Source organism: Bolinopsis microptera, chromosome 10 (assembly GCF_026151205.1).
Source record: "Bolinopsis microptera isolate Bmic1 chromosome 10, MBARI_Bmic_1.0, whole genome shotgun sequence".
Taxonomy (NCBI): Eukaryota; Metazoa; Ctenophora; class Tentaculata; order Lobata; family Bolinopsidae; genus Bolinopsis; species Bolinopsis microptera.
The window spans coordinates 11,417,672-11,441,492 of record NC_087081.1 but is presented as its reverse complement, the minus strand read 5'-3'; the positions used below and the strand labels follow the sequence as shown (position 1 = coordinate 11,441,492).

Genomic DNA, 23,821 nt, shown 5'->3' with positions numbered 1-23,821 from the left:
AATCGAGTCTGCAAAAACTCTCCCCCGCAAAAACATGGTCTCAGTTTGCAAACCAATATCCAACAAAAATTTATTTTTATTCAGTATGAAGAAAATAGCGATTTTTTTTCTCGCAAAAAGTAAAAATGCAGCTGGTTATTGATATTCAGAAAATGTGAATCTCAGACATTTGCCCACTAAGCTATCTACCAGTGCAAGTATACAACTTATTGCACAATTTCCGAACTCTCTAAACCAAGTTCTCTCTCTCTCTCTCTCTCTCTCTCTCTCTCTCTCTCTCTCTCTCTCTCTCTCTCTCTCTCTCTCTCTCTCTCTCTCTCTCTCTCTCTCTCTCTCTCTCTCCCTCCCTCCCTCTCTCTCTCTCTCTCTCTCTCTCTCTCTCTCTCTCTCTCTCTCTCTTTCTCTTTCTCTTTCTCTCTCACTCTAACTCCCCTTAGATACTAAAAGCCCATGTTCCATCTAAAAATAGCTACTCCCAATTATAAAGGGTTACTCCCCCGGTCCACCACAATACGGGCATCACCACACCAGGGTAAACCCTCAAGAGACGTCCCCCAGCTCTCAATTGACATCATAACGAGTATTTTGACCTTGTAAGGTATAAGAGAAGATGTTGTAAACATTATGTCGGGGGAATGGTGGGAGTGGAAGTAGATGACGGTGATCTTTCAGCTATCTCTACCTCTCTAGCCGCCGGATACGGTGGTGAACATTAAAGCGCGCTGTGTTACGTCAATAGTTAAAGAGAGAAAGATGGATTTAAGTGCCAACCAACAGAGGCAATTTGAAATTGAGGGAGGATGCTAAGGTGTGTCTGAGCTGGAAGTCAAGTTCTGCGATATAATAATATATATTAGTAGGGGTAGTCAAGATGCGAACAGTATATATTATATTTAAATGGTTTACTTAATTTTTGGATTATTGCTACATGGAGGAGAGAGTTCTATAAACGATTTATTTTAGTGCCGTTTAAAGCCCGCCATCAATCACGAGATTAACTCAGCAAAGGGCTAGTTTTCTGCTTTTTCCTCAGCTGAGAAATAAGCGTGACTTCAGAGTCACGTGATCAAAGTGCCCATCACGTGATATGTGGCAAGTTTACTAGGTGATAAGTTGCAGTCCCTTACTCGACACCATGATAAGATGTTCACTTTTAAATACCACAGAGACCTCAGTCCCGACCAACTTGTGTAGTGCATGCAACGTGTAATGTGCATCATATTCGTGCAACAAAGATTCCTTTCAAGACATGCATTCAATAAAATCGTATAAGTATGAACTTTCACCAAAATGACCCGTCTAGTGTAAGCCTCAGCTGCGAACTTCACATCCAGGACAGAGCCTAAATTCCATCCCAACCGAGTATTACAACTCTACAGTCTACACGGTACAAAGGTCCGTACATGTGATGTTATTGAAGATATGTGGTGCAACAGATGTGCTGTACTAGCCACGCCACTAGCGACGCGTATATTATATAATATACCTTCCCACCGCACACTGCTCTGCTAAAACTAGTGAACCCTAATTACTACATAATTACAGCTCAATTACCAGCCAATTAGCAGAGATAAAACCAGACCATTTAGCTCAGACAACCTCACGTCGAGTGTCCAGTGCAGTAAACACAGGTACAATGTACATGTACAGCTCCCGTCCAAATCAAGGATCCTACTCGACTTAACCCAGTTCGATCCGGGTTGCTAATGCTTCGCCCTAGTATACTTATAAATATATATTTAAAGTCACGTGCTGCCATAATAAATCCTTGGATCACTTTCGTGTATTGTCTTCTCTACACTAATTATCCCATATATGGCTAAATTGGATCTGTACGGTTTGGTAAGATTTGTGAGTTACTGCATCTACATTATGTCCTATCAGTAAGACCATACTCGGAGTAGGGGAATATAATAGGCTTAACTAAAAGTCTCTGATAGACTTATTGAACGTGATGTGCGTCAAGTGAAAGGCTCCTCTCGCACTAACTAATATCCTCGTTTATTGTTGTATCCTTGGTATGAGGGCAAATTCCTCAACTCAAAAGTAAATGAATGCAGTCTGTATTAGCCATGTACGTGGGGCCTCCATACCTGGTTTATATACTGAATGATAGATTAATATTAGATTACGGTTAGAAATGTGGCTTTTGTTTTCGAATGAGATTACTTTAAACTGATAAGCTAGCAGATGCAGATGAGACTAACCACGTGACACTACATGTATTGCTGACTCGAGACAAAAGTGCTTAGCCTTAACATTCGGAACTGCATCATCCTATGAGGGCACATCCAATACTGCTAATACAAAACTACACCCTTCACCTCACGAACGTCGCACACCTTGCTTATAAAAATAGCATCCAATTAAATGGGCCAAGTATTATTATAAGCACTTAAAATTACAAGATAAAAGCCATTATCAAAAATAGGATAATTTGATTAACTTAGGTCTGCCAAAATGTGTACCAAGATATGGGTTATTCAAGTGCTTGGAAGATACTCATTTTTAATGTTTCTGCACGATATTCGAATTACACTTGACTTACACTTGACTTACTGAGCTGTGTGGACAAAGAAAGAGAGCTCGAGCTGTTCTCTATCAGTTGAAATATCCGCGTGTGTGTCCAGAAACGTGTAAAACATTTATCGAGATATTTATTTACTTTGGGGTCCGAAGCTCAATTAATTAAAATCCCCCACTTAAGGGACGGCTCTTCGTGCTCCCTTGCATATCACCGCCAGTGATTGGATCTCTGAAGTCACGTGGAGCCTGTCGGGGGATCGTGGTTGGTCGCGTTTTGAACCAACTCGGGTCTCGGCTGTAATCTTATGGTGAATGGCCGTACTCTGAATGGAAATGTTCGTGTGATGATCTCCTACATGTAGAGGTTACCACAGTGTCACCCCACGTGTCACCCCTCGTGTCACCCCTCGTGTCACCCCACGTGTTAGAACACGTGTTAGAACACGTTTTAGGAGACATACTTGGTTATGTGAACATATGTGATATTTTATAACTATAAGAAATCGTGTTCAAAATCTATCTTCTTTTTCAGTTTATGACTTAGAACCTTGTAACTTGGCAACAATGTTCTTCAAGGTATTTTGGGTTTTTGTTATGTAACGATTTATGATATCTTGCTCCAAAGCTGAGATATGAGGTTAACCATGAGTGCGGGTTACAAAATTTAAAATGGTTAACCTCATAAAAAGAGTTAGGAGCAAAATTACAACAATCGTTACATAACAAACTTTTAAATTCATGTCAGGAACATAAGTTCCAAATTTGAGGTGAAATGGATAAAAACTCTAGGAGAAGATAGATTTTGAAGTCAAAAATTCGAGGTTTTCAGGAGAGGCAAAAAACTGTTTTTTATGTTATGTGATTTTTGAGAATTTTGCCTTTATTTGTATATTTTTCAAAGTTTAACTGCTGAAATAACACAAAAACAATAAAAACAAAGCTTATCGTAGTTTTCAGTTGTAATGGCATCAATATTTCTGCCCTCCATTGTCGATTTATCCTTAAATACCACGATCAGAACAACCATTATACCGGAGGAAGTACTTAAGAGTTTTTTAAAACTATATAAAAATTCAAATTTGTATCTTGATAGATACGGCGAGAGATTACCGTTTACTGGTCACCAGTAACTACCAAATTATTCGTATAGATCTCAGTATTCACTACAACCTCTCTCCCTGAAAAGTCGCATCATGTGGTCGATTGTAAATAAAATCCTAAACCTTAGACCAGTAAAACACGGTATTAGACCAGTAAAACACGGTATTAGACCAGTAAAACACGGCATTAGACCAGTAAAACACGGCATTAGTAGAGACACTGAAGTGTGACCAGGATTGTTGAGCCGTGTAGTTACTCGTTTAACTTTAACCCTGTAAATGTATTCTACGATCAACGTTTGATGAACAAGATCTCTAGTTGAACGATGTAAAATACTACGCTATGATAATCAACAAATCTAACCACTTTTTATAAGTTATAATTTAAAGGACCACTTCTGTAATGTGCCACCATCAACCGCAGGGGCGACAGCTTGAAAATGATAGTTTCTTAGGAGCGGTAAACTTTGTTCAACATTTTAATACCGGGTATCTGTACAGAGAGGGAAAGCTGTCTTTATACAGGCTACAGAGAGAGAGAGAGGGAACTATACGGATCATATAATGATGGGTGTGCCGAGTCAAATTACAATTTCTTTGAGTTAAAAGCTTCGTCAACATTTGATCATTAATTTCATGGCAGCTTCTTATCATTCTCAGAATTACTTCCCCTCGTGCCTTAGCATTTTAAAGCAATGCTCAAATATAAAGTAATGGCTTGTTGCTGCCCACGAGGTTCTTCAGAGGAGGTCAAATGAGTAATATAATAAATATATGTATTTATATAATAAATTCTGTAACGTTTTTATAAAGTTGAGGGACTCTCGCTTATAAAGCAGCTAATAGTAATATATTATCCTACCAAACTAATCTACAGTATAAGCTTCAGTATCGGTCCGTAAAGTCTTGACCCCCTTTCTTTGCAAAACTTTTTTATTCAACCGGTTGGTATTGGAATAATTTTATCTGATCTTTGTAATGCAATGATTGACGCACCTCTATATTGAATAATTTATCTTTCTTGTGCAATAACTGAAGCGCCCTTTTTGCGTTATTTATGAAATATTTATCTTCCTCGATAAACGATTGGCGCACCTTTTCTACGTCAATAAATCATGATAATTTGATGATAATTTATAATCAATAACTTATTGACCATCATAAATAAAATAGCGTTTTATAATGATAACAGTATATATTAAGTAACAAACCTTTATAATGCAATGATTTACGTAACACTAATACTAATAGAATTTCTACGCACAGTGCGTCACTGCACAGTAATGGAAATGTTCTAAAAGAAGTTAACTCCGCTAGATATTGGTCCCTGTATTTGTCAATCCTTTGGGGAAAGTTTTAAAATTGAGGTCATGGCCGAGCTGAGGGAAGTGATTTAAAATTCTACCAAAGTAGGGAAAGTAAACCAAGAAACAGTTCCTCAAACCAAGGTATACTGAGGAATGATTCCTCAAAACCAATGAACTCGATTACCTGAACACTGTAAGAACTAGAGCGACAGTTCATACATCCCCACTCTCAGCGCTCCTTCCTGCAAGTGTTAAGTAAGATAAGACCTGGTCGTGTCTAGCAAGGAGTTATTTGTGGCATTTAGAGGCCCTACGTTGATTTGTTCCTAACTCAACGTGTCTGCTTATATGTAGATCTTTTAAAGCCCTACCTACACACGCCACAAATAGCGTTAATTAATGGTAATTCCTGTGTAATTATGGTAATTCCTGTGTAATTATGGTAATTAGGGTGCTCAAACCATGAACACAAATATCACTGCAGTTTAAGTCATTCGATCCCAAGTCGTACATTCTCACAATATATTGACTCATATCACGCATATTGTATTGTATGGGGAATAAAGGTTTGCTTATAATAAGTCATTACGTGACATACTACAGGTTAACACTTGGTAAATGACAAGTATTCAGCCTACATTCCAACATGCCAAAGAAAAACACATCCATCTTGTATTTACACCCACCACGCACTCCGAATACCACAAATACCACATTTTACATCAGTTGATAGACAGCCCATGATACAACATATAACGGTGTGTACTACCTGTGGTAATAACTTTGCGAAGGAGCAGACAGCAAATGTACAATACGTATTTACGTGTCTGCCCTACCCGGAAGCAGATAATCGAGTTATGGCTTGGTGTGGGCGTTACTGTATCAGGCGAGGTTAATACTGTATCTTGGGAGTGTGAGATACGTGATATAATGTAATGTAGAAGAATGCGAATGTGTGTGTGTGTGTGTGTGTGTGTGTGTGTGCACTGTTTTGGATTCGTTATCTTCTGAACTTCTTTCTGCAGAATTTCCAGCAGGAAATGAATATATATCTGTATGACCAGAAAACAATGCCCAGGCCCGCCCAGGCCAAAAAGATTTTAAAAGTGATATTTTTCTTCGGAACCACCTTAGCCCGCAGTACAAAAGGAAGAATGTTTCCACAGAATCAATATCCACCCGAAAAACCCATTCCATTTGAAACGGTCCTCAAGAAATACCAGTGTTATTATTTATTAAACCTGTAATCTGTATCAGTTAGTATTTTAGATAACCCAATAATATCAATTTGCATTCACCAGCACCATAACAACCGAATATTTTTGGGATTTTCCTACAGCATTGGTCTCCTCGACAGCTAATACCTACTATCTTCCCATTGATATCCTGTACCCTGCCTAGTAGTTTCCAATAATTTTAACCATTATTCGTGCTCCCACCCTATCTTTACCCCCTTAAATCGGTCGTTGCCATGGTAATAGTGTAACCGGACATTTAGTCGCCCCAATCCTATATGGTAACTGGTAACTGGTAACTGGTTACTGGAAGAATTATTTGAATAGAATTGTTAATCGTAATCCCTATCTTTAATGAACTAGTGTAGGCTGCAGCTGGGAACCAGTATTTTATGAAATATGTTTTTATCAATCAATGCTATTAATACCTTAATAATCATTATTAAGCTGTTAAAATGAGATCAAAATATGTGCATATATGGTTCGATTTTGAATGAAGTTGTTCTAATTCCATTCCTTTATTAAATAAGTTCTATTTTGGGAAGCGAGTGCTGAAACCCAGTCGTCTGCCAACCTTATTCGGGTACATTTCAACAAATAACTTTTGCGTCAACGTTCAGTTAAGGAATTAAATACTGCAACAATCATTTCTTAAAGAACAGGCAATTTTCCCATATTTGCATGCATCTCGAAGAAAATTATAGTCACAAGTGCTGTCATGTGTTAAAAGATGGTTAAATGGTGGATTTATTTGCGTAGAAATACGTCAGCCAAGGAATTTTCCGTCTGACTCTGACAGTTTTTGGTCGTATTAGGCAATGGGGAATATTCAATGCAAAGAGTTATTCTTGCTGGCGTTAAATCTGAAAGGAAAGACAAAATAGATTTTGTAACCAATGCAATATCCATGAAAATAAAACTTTATTTCTAATTTCACGTTTCTTTTCAGAGTTCAGCCGAAGATTCCGATTGTAACACGTGTCGACAAGTCCAGAAAACGAACGATAGAACTCAGGTAATTAACTTCAATTAGCTTCAATTAACCTCAATTAACCTCACTCAATTCATTCCTAACTAACGTAAATATTTATTAACGGATTATCAGCACGACTGAAAAACGACGGCCACATAATGTCTATTTTGGTTGATTAAGGGACGGCAATTAAATGTATTGGAACACTGGAGATATGTTGCACAATTAAAAATGCAAATTATTAATTAGTCAAATGATTTGAGATTTCATTGATGAGTTAATTTCAACTTTTTGTGCAAATCTTGTTTTGATTTTAAATTAATTTTCACGGCCGTCTGAGCATCGTGCACGGGATTTCCATTAACTTTCTTTACGCTAAGTTTATCCCTGATTCTGATAGATCATGTTACCGATCTGGGGCATGATCGATTAAGATCATGCTATAAAAAGCTGTTACTATAAATTTTATGCTACTTAACAGCTAAACAGTGACAATACACTCCATCTATTCATGAATATTGTAAAGCTCAGGCCAACGTTGAAAAGCGAAGAAAAAAAACAGGGGACGCGATGATTTAGTTCTAATAAGCAACGGATCTTGTGTATATAATGTCTATTTTTAGCCGTAATGTCATACGATCTTTCCAACGTTCCCTGTTATTTTCTGAGTCATACGTGTTATACACAGCGTCCAGCAAGGTCGCAAGGTGATTATTATTCAGTTGTTTGGAAAGACTTATAACGGAATTTAAATGGTATTTTGTAACGGAATCTTTGAAAGTTTGAGCTGAATGAGATACTTTGTGATGTAGAAGGTACTTAACGTAGCAAGGGAAACAGTTGGGGAGGATTTGTAAAAACTAGTAAAAAATGCATGTTATCAGATCTACAATTAACACATAATTACGTTAAATAACTTGATTCCTTGCAGTATGTAGGACCGCGGCTTGCGCGGTACACTTTGTTCGGTACTTTTAGAACTGAGCCCTTAATTTCAGAACTGTTATTGTCAGTTGTTGGGATTGTCCAGTTCCCACACCAGAATGTGTATTGTAAATTCAACCGAATAGTTACTGTGTAGTGTGCACTCAATGCGTTGGGCGCACCTTAAATGCGTTATCTGTAAAGTGTAAATTTGAGGTGCACTTTATGTGTAATGATCTGCAAATCTGAAGCGCACTAAAATCTGGTCTACAAATCAGAAACCCTTTGAAGCGTTTAATAATCTGAATTATGCACGTCAATGACCTGCGCATCAATGATCTCTGCGACAATGATCTGTGCGACAATGAATTGTGCGTCGGCTGAAGCACACTAACACGTAATGATCTGTGTGTCTAAAGTACACTAACAGTTTATATTTTCAGGGCACCAGAGCACTGTGTTCTACTTGTCAGCGAACGTTCTATCTTCTCGGAAGGTGAGGATATTATTTGATTTTTATCTGCCAATTAGTTAATTGTATTTAAAAACCTAAAACATGGCCAAATCAAGCACTCCCTGAACGATGCACGACCATGTTTTTTTTGGCGACTTTTACTTTGTTGTGACATGATATACAAAGTAAAAGAAAACTTTGACTAATGAATATTGGTCAGTAGCTAAAAATACTAAAAGGACACGTGTCAAAACAAACCATCGTCACCTCCACAAAGAATTCACCTCTGGGAAATCACTTTGACAGGTCTCCTCCTCAGCAACTGTAATATCAGTGGATATAGATTATAGAATCAGTCAGGATGAGGTGGCACACATACAGACTGATTCTGTATGTGTTGTGTGTGATATAGTAGGGATAAAGCGGGGCTGAAGCGTATTTGATTGCCACCCGTCACCACATGCAAACTTAGACTTTCAGTTCGCTGAATTGAGAGCAATTTGTGAAAAATTTAGAAATAACGGATCAAGATATGAATTACAGGTCCATTCTGTCGCAATTGCCAATATATTCAACATCTTTAAGACTTCGTAAAATTACTCGATAAGCCATAATTCGGTCCGCAGTTGAGATTTAATTTGCCAAGGTATTAGGTCATGTAATGCAGCTTCTTAATATTACTATAGTTCTGTTGAGCGCAGTAAAAGTAACACAATTTACTTACTTTCTGCGAAAAGTTCAAAGCGAAAAAGAGTTGTTATATTAATAAGATGTCATTTAGAAGGCCATAGTAAATCTATACTTGGTTAGTAGGTAGGGTCAGTAAGCATAAATATAAAACCATCTGGGAACTTATTTGCGACAAGTATTTCTGTGCTGGAATATGTTGTCCTATAGTCCTATTATTAACCACCCCAAAGACTTGTAAATGTAGATCTGATGGGCTCAGAAATTCCTTAGGCCGTATTCTGCAGAAGATCTCAAAAAGCGATCTCCTCAAAAAAATCAAAACTGCAGCATTCCGATTTCTCCATTCACTGTATTTTTGGGAAGATAAATTTACATAATATCGAGAGTCGTGACTGTATCCCTTCCTGATGATCACCCATGATACAGAGAGACATTGTAGTTATGATTATTATCGGGAGATGTACTCAGGCCCCGGTTTAGGCTCCTCCCCACCTAGACTGCAGCTCACGTGTTCCCTGTTGCCACACCACGTGACATCACGTGACTTGTGACATGACGTCACGTGACTTGTGACGTGGTGTAAGTTAACCAGTCTTCTCAACGATTGCACCACCTGGATACATGTGTTTTGTGTGGTGACGATACCTTAATTATTAGAGGGCACTTGCAGAATAGTGCACTGAGTTAGGCAATAAGGGCGCTGTGTTTGCAACATAATGTCTCTCCTGCAAGGCATGTGCAATCAGAAGTGTGGTGACCCTAGCCTACCACCCCAGCTGTGTTATATTTATTATATACCATTTCTACAAGTCACGTGACACTTTCTCGACGTTAAGGACCTGATAGCATGACGTTATATTGTGAACGTGTACAATGACAGCCCCTGCATCTGTCCCACCCTCTATCTGTCCCACCCTCTATCTGTCCCACCCTCTATCTGTCCCACCCTCTATCTGTACCACCCTCTAGTCTATCTGTCCCACCCTCTATCTGTCCCACCCTCTATCTGTCCCACCCTCCATCTGTCCCACCCTCTATCTGTCCCACCCTCTATCTGATCCATGTTTCAGTACCAGGTGTCTGAATACCACGCAGTAAGCAGGTGAATTATAACATAGTAGAGATTCTCCTAAATTCACAGGATCCAAGACAGTATTTCACACGATAAAAAATTACACATATTAAGTGAGCTGCAAATGTTGCGGCAGGTTGGAAACATATATTGCATATTAATAGAAGAATGGAACATATTATATTCAGTACTTCGGACAATATCGTGGAACTTTGGCAAATTGGAGGGCTATAGAGACACTATTCTGGCAGATTTAACTCGTTGCCATTCAATTACTCACCTACAACAACCTGATTTTCATAATTTATCGAATTATATTTTATTTCTGCTTCTATCCCATTATATGAACCTATGATTCCGTATAATATAACGCCGAAATATATAGTCGAAACAAAAATAAAAGTAACATTTATAGAAGCTGGCCGGATAGTAACTTTAATAAAACCGTACAATGTCGGAGAAGCTTTTAGCTGGTGGATGATGTAATCGCGGATAATATTAGTTTCGTTGACAGCTGAAACTTTGCCAGGTAAGGGAGGCTCATGGTATTGAACTTTGGGAAGCCCTGTTTTACGTGTCGTGTTATTCTAATAGTCACAATCCCGTGGTTTCGGAATCTTTTCTGGGGGTTGGTGTGTGTGCCAAAAATATAAACAAGGAAATTCTCGGGCTGTTGATCTTACTTTATAAAGCTACCACGCCTGTTATTTCTACATCTTTAAAGACTCAAATTATTCTCAGAATTTCAAGTTTATTTGATGTCCATTAAACGAGAATAGTTTGCTCTATCAGGCTCGTAGTTGAACCGAGGGCGTTTCCCAGAGATCACTTACACAATCTACCACAAGCTGGTGCTGTTTTAAAGCGAACTCTTTAAACCAAGCTCTCTCTCTCTAGCTCACTTACTCTCTCCCTTGGTCCACACCAGTTGTTAGGCAATAAAAGGCATAGTTTAGTAGAGCTGTTGCTCCCTGCCTCTGAACCACCACTACAGAGATTTCTTGTGCACTGCCTCCCACGAATTCTGCGGAAATGGAGTTATGTTCCGGTGGTTGAAAATCCTCCATCAGAACGTTGCTTTTAAAACATCTCCATTTTGGTGCCGCCGGTTGATAATATGCGAACTGGCCAGACGTAGATAATGGGTTTAAAGTGGCTTCGTGTTGGGTGGACGTGTTTAGCAGGCGAGGGCCGAGGAAGTGTTTATGTTGTTTACGAGTTACCAAACTGGAGTAAATTTAAAACGTACGAGATGCAAAACATCAAGAGATCAAGAGAGGATTCGAGCAACTCGCCAACTCTGTCTAAAAAATATTAAATATTATAATTATATAAGCTGCCGCACGTTAAAACGTATAAAACAAAACTACGACCCAGCCGAATTTAAAGAGTGTTTTCCTAACTGTGTTTGCTTGCACACAGGAGAAGCAATCAAATCTGGGCTGGTCCCTGTTGATCAGGGAGACACCCTGTTTTGAAGAGAAGGGGGGTGCAGCTGCCAGCTAACCATTTGGTCGCTAGTGACTAGTACCCCCCCCCCCCTCCTGGTCGGCACTCCTCCCTCCCCTGCACCACTCCCTCTCCTCCATCAAATTAGGTTATTACAGTATCGAGATAATATCTAGATATCTCACTTTTAACGAGATCAAATCACGCCAATTTGTTTCCTGTGGAATACCTGGTGTAGTCTGTGGACACCATTTGGCACTTTCTGACCTTGAAGCGTTTTCTTTTGTGGAGTTAGCTTGGAGGGGAGAGGAGCGCTGCAAAGTTATTTTCTTTTTAATAAGCAGATTTTACCAAAATGGACTGGGTTCAAAGTGGTGTAAGTTAGGATAAAATTATGTGGTTGTTGTAGATCATCAGTAAAGTGTACGTCTTATAATACATCTAAGTATTTGTCACCAAGTATGAAGTCATCTCTTCTCTAAACTTAACCTCCCACATTCTTACTCTCTTCCACTCCACTTGGTCACACTCCCCCACTCCACTTGGTCACTCTCCCCCACTCCACTTGGTCACACTCCCCCACTCCACTTGGTCACACTCCCCCACTCCACTTGGTCACTCCACATTGTGATACTTCAAGCCACAGGAAATTTTGCAGACGTAAGGACGTTTCCCTGTGACCAAAACTATTATTAGTCCATTTGAGCGTTAAAATGTTTCTACCCTTCAACAGCTGGCTGTATATTTTATATTGCACCTTGCACTTTGCCCTGTATTAATATGTGACGCGTGTATTTATTGTATTATACATTACCATGTAATTTTAAAGTCAGTCAGCCGAATATTCCTATTTGTGTTGGTTGGATGATGGTCAGTAAAAGACGAATCTAAAATCTTGTTTTCTAGAATTTTGTAAGCAATGGTTACTGGTTTATATTAGGTCACTTGGAGGAAAACCTGTTTTAAAAATTTGTTTGTTTAGTCTCTTATTTGAAAGTCATGAACAAACCAAATAATTTTTCGGGCCGACCTAAAAGATGGTTCTAAAATTATTAAGAAGAGTAAGAATTTTGGTTTCTCTTACATCAATATTTCGAGATCACCATTATCGATTATATTATGAACATTTTTTCCACATCCATATAATTACGGTTTTGTAATCATGGTGTATTTTAATCCGTTAAAAATTCATTTTTTTGTGTATTGGACGAATGAATAATGACGTTGGTGGAGCAATTAGATCCAATTTCATCATCCCACTGAACTGTAATTGTTCAACCATTTCAATCAGTCAAACCTTGATAAATGAACAGAGATGACATTGTAATTTTCACGGAATTATTAAATTTGTTGTCGGATTTCTCATGAACGATGAATATGACATTGATGACATCGCTCACATGGATTAACATGATGAAAATTTAAGAACTTTTCTTAAAGCTACCCTGTAAAGATTCAAATATTACAATCTCTTTGGAGAAATTGAAAAATTTCCAATATTTTTAAGGACAAATATGTGTATAAACCTGAAAAAATTACAAAAATTTTGAATTTTAACTTTCTAAATCAGCAATAATCTACATTATATAATTATGACACAAAAATAATCCAAACTTCAAAGTACTTAAAAAAACGATGCTTTACTACGCAACACACTATAATATTATGCAGTTTAAACTATACACCGTAATATAAATAATCATCATCCATGTCACCACCATAACACTCCCAAGGTACCACGGATCTTATTGAATATATGCGCATAATACAGTAATAAGTAAGCAAGGCTAAATACTACTCCACATCCTGAACCAACAGTTCTTACCTTGCTGTAAATAACAGGCTCAGGTTGAGTTCCTTTGTCTTACACTATTTTAAACTTATGATATCATCAAAAATATTGGACGGCTTAGTGATTCCTCCAACGATCTATGTATGGGTTGTATGAATGCTATTCTTCTAGATTTTATTCTAGTTGGTATCGCCATTCTTCTAGATTTTATTCTAGCTGGTACCGTCTACAGAAGGTAAACAGTTTTTAAACACCTTCCTTTGTACCGGGTATTCTGCCTGAACGCCTGAACACCGACCAACACATATAATTATTTTCACCCGGGTTGCATCATCAGCATAAATAGTACATATTCTATAAACACTTCTTCCCTGCACGGCAAGATGTAGGGTCACGTGACATTTGTTTTCTTGTCACGTGACCACAGCACACGTGATAGGGTAGCAGAGACCACGTGACTGACTTGCTTGACAAGGACGAAGCTAGGTTGATGAGGAGCGTGTAAAACACGATACTTACGATCTTCCTCTCGCTCTCTCTGTGACCGATGTGTGAAGTACACAAAATGTTGAGAGAAACTCGGCTAAATCACTCCCGCCACCACAAAGTAAAAGACCATGAACACCTTGACGAAAAACCGCCCACGTGACACCAAACAGACCACGTGATCCCGACCAGACGTATCTGAATATCACAGCAGCAGCAAGGTCCGGACCGAACCATTTGTGCAGGTCTGTTAACCTAAGTGGCCTCGACAATTCAGTAAATTGGTGTGTGATGTGAAGAACCAAGATGTGGGAGGTCACGTGATATTTAAGGAACCAAGTGGTCAGCAGAGGGTGCTTGAGATGGGACTGTCTAGATTTTAACACCTATAATAATCCTGGAGTGTAATGTCTACACTCTACTGAGTATCGTGGGAAAGGCTTGGTAATTTTCACTTCCCTGCGACTACCACCCGGGCGGTCTCTCGGTTGAAGATGCCGCTCTAAAAGGGGATTTATCCTTTGTTTGTGAACTAGCACATGCTTTTGGGCTAAGAATGTGTTGATTGGAATGGAGATTAGAATGTAATGGAGCTATACTGCTGATCAGCACTTTACTCGTCAAAGATATGCGGGGATATCAGATGTAAATACTAGAACTGAATACTGTATTATATATGAATACTACGTGTATGAATACTTAAAGTAAAAGTTCAGTTACATAGGTGTTGACGTGTTTGTGTGTGTAAAAAACTAACATGTTATACCGTCATTAGTCCCTGACGAACGAACGATAACAAATTCGAACTTTATAAATTTCCGGAAAAACAAAAAACACGCACCATCTTCATTAATATCAGTGCGAGGGGACCCTCACTGCACACCTCAACGAATCTGCAATTAATCACCTACCTTATATTACTCAAAAGCAGGAAAAGGTTTGTTTACCCTTAGCTCTACATCTTTAGTCCCCTCTCAGTGGGGTAAGATAAAGTTTCACACTGTCAGAGGGAATCTCTCCCGTTACAAGTGTTTCCGGCATGTCTGTAATTTAATCGTGGTATTTACCCCCGAATTTCCACCCTATTGCATCATGGCTTTCAATGACTTTGCGTCACCCTGTAGAGCAGTCAAAAATTAAATGTTTTCAAGAATAATTATAGCTTGAACTCTTGGGGCAACGCTGAAGATGGTGGTTTGAGACATTTTAAGGATAAGTTGGTTATTCGTCGTTTCTAATTTTAGAATTGTGAGAGAAGTTGTGAGTCGTAATGCACTTGTTGGCTGAGAAATCGCTAAGACAACGATTAGCACCAATGTAAAAATTAAAATTATGGCGGAGGTGGAATGTGAAAATATGGCGTGAGGAATCTTCGGAATTCATGAGCTCGAGAAAAAATGATAACTGCTCGTTTTATCACACCTGGCTACTTCAGGAGTTTAGAAGAAAGGGCCGTACTGTTTACAATAAGTTAATCAAAACATCGATTACAGCTAAGTGAGTTACCAAAATTGCTGATAAAAAATCAGGCCCCATGATCCAGGTTTCTCTGCCATTTGATCTTTACCTGTTGGAGTTGAACATCATTGGTCTCTCTCATTATCAGTTCAAATTACAACGAGGAAATGAACTTCGACCCCGGCAGGTCCTGAAATAATGAATTTTCTAGCTAATGCCTTATAATTCTTTAGCATCTTCTTACGTTTCGGGAATATTCGCTTATAATAATACGGCTTATACGCAAATAACTTTTTTACGACTTATCATAAAAATACCGTCTGAACAGTAATCGCTAAAAGTGATCTCATCTTCATCCTATACTTTCTGTTACTACGTGCCAGGGTCTTGGAGCACTAAAATTCGGATAATATCAAATTTAGACACATTAATTTATAACTTTATAATAATATGTAGAGACTATATGAGACTAACGACTCATCTCTTTGAAAAAGTATTCATATAAGTATCATATAATATCTTTCTCATAAAAACCATACTTCATCTACATATTCAATGTTCATGAGTCGCTTTAGATGGCTTGAACTGAATCTTTGGATTTTGAGTTCTTTTTGGCTATAAAGCGATGTATAAATTTCTAGTTTTTATTATTCTATATAGAAGACCAGATATCATTAATGACCATGTCAAAAATGGAGGATATTTCAAGGATCGATTTCCATGTGTCATTAATTAAATGTCAATTAGTTTATTTTAATTAACGAGTGTTTAATTAACGAGTGTAATATTTTCAGAGCTCCAGCACTGGGCAGCGTGCCACGTGTGATTGAACAGCGAACACAACAAGTGAAGAACAAACGATCACACAGGTGTGACTACGAAGGCTGCACCAAAGTCTACACCAAATCATCACACTTGAAGGTACATACTTTTATCTGTTCTTAATTTTAAAAGTTTAACCTTCTGTTAAAACTTCTTTGTTTTGTTCTTAAAATTCGTTTTTGTTCTGCCCTTTGTTTGTGTAAAGTTTATTTGTGAACACGCTTTACTTTTTAAAACATCTTCCTACATGTTTTATCATAAGACAATAGCATGTTAAGTTCACTCACGAACACGTCTATTTTCATTTTGTTCGAATTACGAATAATATCCTCCATAATCACTGGTACGTGCGAACATATTTTCAGTACTTTAAAAATGTTTAAAATACCATCTTGTAGGACTGTAGTAAGGACAGTAATGTATGGAGCCGTGCCCAACAGAGTTATTTTACATGTTAGGTGTAATCTGAACACAAAACCATGAACAAAAGTACACATAATAATTCCCAGATTAGTTTGGAATGCTGTACACACAATATCTTTAAATTCCTTTGATATTTGATAGCACTGGACTATAACGTTCTACTACTGTAAAGCCCTACGATACAATAGAGAGGGTGTGTGTGTGTGTGTACTGTGTGTGGAACCATTTGGCATTTTGCATGTGTTCACTTAAATATGAGCACTTTCATTCAATTGTAGGGCGCTAATTTTACATGTTCGAAATCTAGACTGTAGCTTGAAATATGCCAATTAACTGTTTAGTGTATGTCTTCTCAGTTATTCACTTGTAGAATCTCTTGCCACGAGCCGAGCCTACAGTGAAATTTAAAATTTATGAATGACCTGGCGGAGGATTCCACAAATAAATTATAAATTCCCCAATATACCTAAATTCCTCATATATATTTTTACGTCATGGCTAAGTAAGTTCTTTCCCGGGGCCATGCGAAAGTCTTTAACGGCAGTCTATTCGAAATTAGACAAATCTTCCCCTCGATACTAAAGAAATTATTACCGTCTGGCATGTGGTCCTGGTTCTTGATGTCCCGGTCGTGTAATAAAAGGCGGATAAAAGTTTAAACATATCTGTGAGTATCTGAGAAAGGGCCAGCAATTCGCACCTTGGGCCCCTGGATTCCCTTTCCTGGCAAACCCCAGGATATTATGATACAGAACATGTATCGGAGCAAATCCAATTAATATCTCTGGCTCCATGGCGTTGTGTTACCGATGCGGTGTTTTAAAGGGGCGGCGCCGTGCTGGTTGCAAAGATTTCCTAAAATTTAAGTGATGATGATGAAGAGTTGGAGGCGTTAATTGCGGGGCTTATCTTCCTGGCTTAATTGGTACTCAACTGTGTTTAAAGGGTTTTCCGTTTATTATTATTATTATGGGGTCGTTGGCGCGGCCTGTCTTTCATGTCAGAAGTCCAACTTACACACTATAAATATCTCTCTGTCTGTGGTACACGGCAGTTTTAAAAGGGAGAAGTTGTCCTCTTTTAACAGTGTTAGGACCTGTTATAACATTTAATGGATGCTAGAACCTACTTTTAGACCAGCGTATATATGAGAGCATTAACTTTTAAATATTTTGTATTCAAGCAGCACCTTTTATTTTCTGTTTTTATCTCAGTTCGATAGATTTAAAGCACCAGGGATAGTTAAAGGCTCAAGGTCAAAGGTGTTCGGATGTTAACGTAAAAGGTCTAATGAGTTAAGAGCTAGAATTCGAGTAAAACAGTTCTTTTTATTCAGTTATCCTTATTCCAAATACTGTTGTTCATTTCGACGTAAAAAGTCCATTCATGTTGCTATTTTTTTTGTAGTAAACCACCCATATACGGTTACATCTGATAGTAGCTTTTGTTGTGGATTGAGTAGAATATGTGCACTAAAACATTTAAACGAGCCCACGCCCATCTGCGTGATTTAATGGGGTCTACATTTTGCTTATTGCTAGCAAAGTTCGTCTTATTAGCTGTCATGAGGAGAAGCAACCTTATTATCAATGAGTGAGCGCGCAGCGCGCGTCTTACCCATGTGACTGGATTAAATCATGTTGCTTGGCGCCACAGCAATCCATAGCCATGGAGAATCATCGCATATTTGCCGCATCAGTGATCGCAAGATAGGTTAAAATATCATAGTTTATGCTGGAACTGCATGGAAGATCTCCTTCGGTCCGTGGTGATCGACGTTTCTAGAAAGTTTTTCTCAATGACTAGCTTTAGTGGCCACATTTCTACTTTGGACTACCGTACGGACTTCCTATTCCTGTCAAACCATTCAAAACGTTAAAACTGTCGGAGAAGCAACTTCATAGAAAAACGAATTGTATTTGTGTACATGGTATTTTCATTAAAGCATTCCAAAACCAAAATTAAAACCTGTTTGTAACTTGTATATATTTCCAGGCACACAGACGCACACACACGGGAGAGAAACCCTACATTTGCAAGTGGGAAGGCTGCACCTGGAAGTTTGCCAGAAGTGACGAACTAACCAGACATACGCGCAAGCACACAGGACAAAAGCCCTTCAAGTGCAATCACTGTGACAGGTGTTTCAGCCGGAGCGATCATCTGAGCCTCCATGCTAAACGACATTTGACGTGAGTGACAAGGGCCAATTATCAGAGCAACTTATTGCTCTGCTTGATTGGTGTTATGTTAGGTTCATGTCTTGTTTTTAACTTGTGCATGTCTCCGTGATAGTTGCGTTAATGACAGGCAGTGTCGGTAACAAGTGAATGTTAACACGACAGTATAGTTAAGTAATTGAGTCAGCCAAACAAGTTTTTCTTTGTCCTTTTATCAATGATGTCATCCGGTAATTTCGAATGGACAGTTCTGATCAAACTAATTTTTCAGTGCCGGTGTAGAGAAAAAACAATCCCTCCAAGAGACCTCCCTCCCTTCCTTCAACTTCAAATCCTCTCCTCATCTACTCTACATTAATGTTCCTCCCAACTCGTCTTGATCAAATAGACCATAGATACATCATCACCGTTTCACCATTATTTTGTACATGGTTGTGCTTGAAAGAAAAAAAAGGTCGAAGATAGTTCGTCGATGTAGGAAGAGTTATATGTTAAAAAGAACCACATTGACCTGAAAGACGAAGTGCAGATGAATTATGACCCGGAAGAAGAAAGTACAAACTACGGACCATTTCAGAGCTGTGTATGTCACCAGATGCTTGGATAATTCAGCTAGAAAATGTTGAATATTCCCCTTCTGCTATGTGTGATGCAATATATTGACTCGAAAATGTATATGGCAGCGTTCTCAACGCCAGATGAATGTTAAAGGGATTGTTGTTAATTCGTAAGATATGAAATATATAAGCAGTATTTATTATTTTGTAAGTCGGACTAAAAAACACTTAAATAATCACGATGGGTTAGATACCGTGTAGGTTTGTATTCTTATGGCCAGTGGTTACCAGTGGTTACCAGTGGTTAGCAGTGGTTAATAATCATGTTGTTGTTAGGAGATTAGGATTCATCATATTTTAATTGATTGATGCGGATAAAATAAGCAGATTGTACCATGTGACCCGTTTTGATATGCGATGACCATAAAATCCCGGCTTATGGGATCCTTTCAATCACACATGAATATGCTCACCTTCCTTTTGCCATGTTGGCGGATTTCAAGTTTTTTTAACACGGACTTAAATTTCCTTGATCCTGACGATTTGGGTTTGATGTGATCTATCCAGATTTATTGTGGTGAAAGGTATGCTGACACTGTGCGGGGTTTAGCTGGATTAAGCTAATTGATTAGGCTAATTAATTAAGCTTATTAAATTAATTAATGACCACGCTCACGACCTCCCGGTAGATTCCACCCAATCTTACATTCTTATCGATGTTTGATGTTTATGACGAAAGTCGAATCTGACTGGATTCTTTTAAAATGTAAATATTCGTTGTAGCTTAAACTTAAAAACTCTTATATTTTAACCGAAAATTTGCATTGTAAGCCATTTGTTTTCTGTACCCGCTTTCGTTTTTGTCTGTTTGCCAGTGATGCAGCCAGGAACTTAATTAAATTAATAAGTTAGTCACTCGATTAATTTTATGAGTTACGTGCTGCTTTTTGTTACTTTGAAGATTTTAATCTTAACAGATTTTACAATTGTCGGCTGGGGTTAAAAGCAAGAAGCATGTTTTGTAAGTAGAAGCTGAAAGTCCACATTTACAGATTCTCAACTAGTAACTTCTTCTTGTGCGTTACGCTTGACAATAACACTGTTTGTATCGTAGACAGGGTAAAATTATAGAATGTTATTCTAAGTGGGAAATGTAGAATGTAGGTGCCAGTCTAGTGTATTACCCTTGGTGAAATATTGCTTTACCATTGGTGAAATAATGCTTTACCCTTGGTGAAATATGGATTAATTGACGCAGGCAAACAAGATCCTTTCACTGAACTGTGCTTTTTATTGATAAAAGTTACTTTTTTATTTTTGTAAAATTTCTTTTCGATAACTTTGATTATTAATCAGCTTTGTGCTAGTGAATTAGGCTCGGAGGATGTAACAACTAATTTTGACTAGCAGAAAATTCCAAAAGTAAAATATTGGTTAAAACTTTCATTAAAATTGAGTGTTAATCTAGTTCGTTTTACTAAAGGGAAAACAATCTAATGATCATCTAGTCGAAAATATTCGGTACATCCTCCGGTTTGTTGTTCAGCTAAAGTTTTTTGTAATTATAACAGAGCTTTAAACGCCTGGTAAAAATGTGCCTATCCTGCCATTGAATGGCCAGCATTCTCTGAGCAAATATTTGAGGTTGGATTTTCTAATGTCGGCAAATGTGACAAAGAGGATTGTTCAAGGCTATGTGTTGCTGTGAAAAGCATGCTTTTGTATTAAGTGAAGATAATGTGTTTTGCTTTGTCCCCTAACATCGTTGTTCATATATAATAGAAATTTGGAAGAAATTGATTTGATTATAGCGATGAAAAGATTATCTTAGGCTTTGAACTTTTTAAATATAATAATAAAATAGCATTCACAAAAAATAACAAATAATTCACGCTCTGCTTCTCTTGTTCTTGAAGAAGTTTCTGATCTGCTTCTCAGTCAATCCAGTATTCTCTCTCAGAGAGCTGATAGTCTCCTGGGAAGGGGTTCTCTCTCTTTTGAAGACAGCTAGTAGAAGGGACCTTGCGTTGTCGTCAAAGTGGTTGTTGCTCTGGAACTTCACGGAAGAGATGGTGGAGGGAAGGGGGTTAGACTTCCTCAATCGATACTTAGTAGTGGGCATCAGGTGTCGTTTGCCGGAAGAGATCTTATAGAGCTCGTAGAGGGAGTTGTAGTAGAGTTTCTGGAGGTGAGGGTGGTCTGAGGAAGGGAAGTAGGTGACGGAAAGGTAAGACTTGAGCTCAGCGTACTGCTTTTCTTCGAACAGGGACTGTGCAGTGATTGCCTGATCACTTAGGTTTAGGTTTGTCGTAGACGGGGAGCTAGCAGGTGAAGAGGTCGGGGAAGGAACGGGAGATCTGTATGAGCTGGTTAGAGGAGGGAGGTCGGACATATCCGCATAAAACTTTTCTGGGAGGTGAATCTGAGATGGTTTATTCGGAGGGGGATTCTCAGATCCAGTGAACGTCTCCATTACAGAAACAGTGAACATGTTCGGGGTGCAGTTCAAATTATCCTGACACCGGGAAGGTAGTTCCATCTCAGGGAATGTGAAATTAAACGACAGGGGGATGGTCCAAGAGAGGTAGAAAGGGCTAACTGGTAATGGTGCAGGGACTGGTATGTCGCAGAGGGAGGTTAAATCCTGGTAAGAAGGGTAGGTGAATGTTTCCATAGTAGTTCAGTTAGGGAAGCAGTAGTAATTGACGAATGTTAAAATGTAGTTCTTGATGATTTACGTAAATCTGAGTAGCATTATATACACTGTTACCCCATATTCTGTTATAAGGGGTCATTCATAATAACTAAGTATTTCTTAAGTAAATACTCGCTAGTAATTACTTAGATTTTTCTGAGTCTCAAAATCGGTATTCACAAAGTTTGAGCATTAACTGCCCAGTAAAAACTAATACTCAAGCTGAATTCATCGTGAGTATGACTTACATTCAAGTAAATACTCACTAAAATGCTCTCAAACTAGCACTCAAATACTCAAATCAGTATTTTAAGAAGCACGACAGGTTAATTCAGATCTTTTGTTGGCAAGTTTCCATAAACGATATTTTATTATCGGCGCTGATAATCGCTTATAAGCGCTTTTAAATTAAAAAAAGCGCTTTTTTGAATTATTACATCAATTATAGTCGATTATAAGCGATTTTTTTTAACCGTTTATAATCGTAAAAAAATCGATTGTAAACGGTTTTAAAAAAAAAAGCGCCGAGAAAGCGCCCAATAAGCGATTATCAGCGCCGATAATAAAATATCGTTTATGGAAACTTGCCCTTTTGTTTGCCATCTTATGTTAATGGGAAAACACCCAAATTCGGATGTACATCGATGTATCGAAGGAATGTGAAATAAACATTTTCGAGGGAAATTTGTGTCGAGTACATTCGACATTCGCACATCACGTACCGCATATGTCTGTGATGGAATTTGTGATATCGCAATCTTGAAATGGCGGCAAAATGACAACACCCTTGACTCCGAAGATAATTCAGAATCATTCTTGATATCTATGATGAATGTTTCGTGTGCGATATTGTGTCCCCTACAGGTAATTTCACGTCCCTTTTACAGTGGTTTACCGTGATTTACTGTAGTTTTCTTTTATCCACGGTAGTTTCCCGAAACCCACCGTAGTTTTACTGTGGTTTGCCGTCAATTTCTCAAACTTTATTAAATACATTATACATATCGATGTTCAATAATTACCTAGCAGATTATTCTAACCCAATACCGACAGTGCAAGTGATAGAAAGGTAAGCTGAACTTTTGTATGATCATGTTCGTGGCATGTTTTCGACATGATTGTGTCTTTTGTTATTGATTAATTTTGTTATTGATTAATAGACGAAGTTTGAACTCAGCTTGTGTTAAGTCTGAGCTCTATGGCACTTCCTCTTTTACCACCGGCCCCACATTCGACTAGAACATTCAAGACCCGACGTCAGCCCCAAACGGACTTTTACTACAAAACCCAGTTCCGCTTTGAAGAATTAGCAATTATCAGTGTACGTTTGTTTTCACTGTTCAACCTATTACAATCATCTCGGTACGCAATTTTTATCGCTAGTCCTAGCCAAAGCTTCGTGACGACCTCCTCAGTTTCTGCAACAGGGCCTTAATTGATGGAGTAATCCCTGAAGCCTGGAAAACGGCATCTATTATACCCATCCCCAAGAAAGGCGACCTGACCAACCCCGGGAACTATCGAGGTATCTCATTGGCTCCGGTTGCAGCGAAAGTTTTCAACAAACTCATCCTCAACCGGATTTACCCATACCTGGATCCCCTACTGCGGCCAAACCAAAATGGCTTCCGCAGAGGAAGATCTACCCTCCCTCAGATACTTGCCCTACGACGCATCC

The 23,821-nt window shown here is 38.4% G+C and overlaps 3 protein-coding genes across 4 annotated transcripts in view; 2 read left to right on the top strand and 1 right to left on the bottom strand.

The window, feature by feature from the left end:
* Window positions 1-21,319, top strand: part of LOC134822000 (Krueppel-like factor 12) — a 59,012-nt gene extending 37,693 nt beyond the window's left edge. For both annotated transcript variants that reach the window (XM_063832835.1, XM_063832834.1), the window contains exons 8-12: window positions 7,118-7,183; window positions 8,509-8,561; window positions 16,261-16,387; window positions 18,707-18,903; window positions 19,163-21,319. In XM_063832835.1, coding sequence (XP_063688905.1) covers window positions 7,118-7,183; window positions 8,509-8,561; window positions 16,261-16,387; window positions 18,707-18,903; window positions 19,163-19,271 — 552 coding nt within the window. In that variant the 3' untranslated portion in view covers window positions 19,272-21,319. The remainder of the gene's footprint in view (window positions 1-7,117; window positions 7,184-8,508; window positions 8,562-16,260; window positions 16,388-18,706; window positions 18,904-19,162) is intronic.
* LOC134821999 (RAC-gamma serine/threonine-protein kinase-like) overlaps window positions 1-23,821 on the top strand; it is a 101,440-nt gene that overhangs the window by 20,446 nt on the left and 57,173 nt on the right. The window lies entirely within an intron of this gene.
* LOC134821622 (homeobox protein SIX5-like) lies at window positions 21,337-22,122 on the bottom strand. Its single transcript, XM_063832323.1, has one exon. It carries the CDS (start codon window positions 22,120-22,122, stop codon window positions 21,337-21,339), a length of 786 nt encoding a protein of 261 aa, XP_063688393.1.

What these genes read in the sequence shown, in the direction of transcription:
- LOC134821622 (XM_063832323.1), bottom strand. Translation starts at nt 22,122, where the DNA reads ATGGAAACATTCACCTACCCTTCTTACCAGGATTTAACCTCCCTCTGC.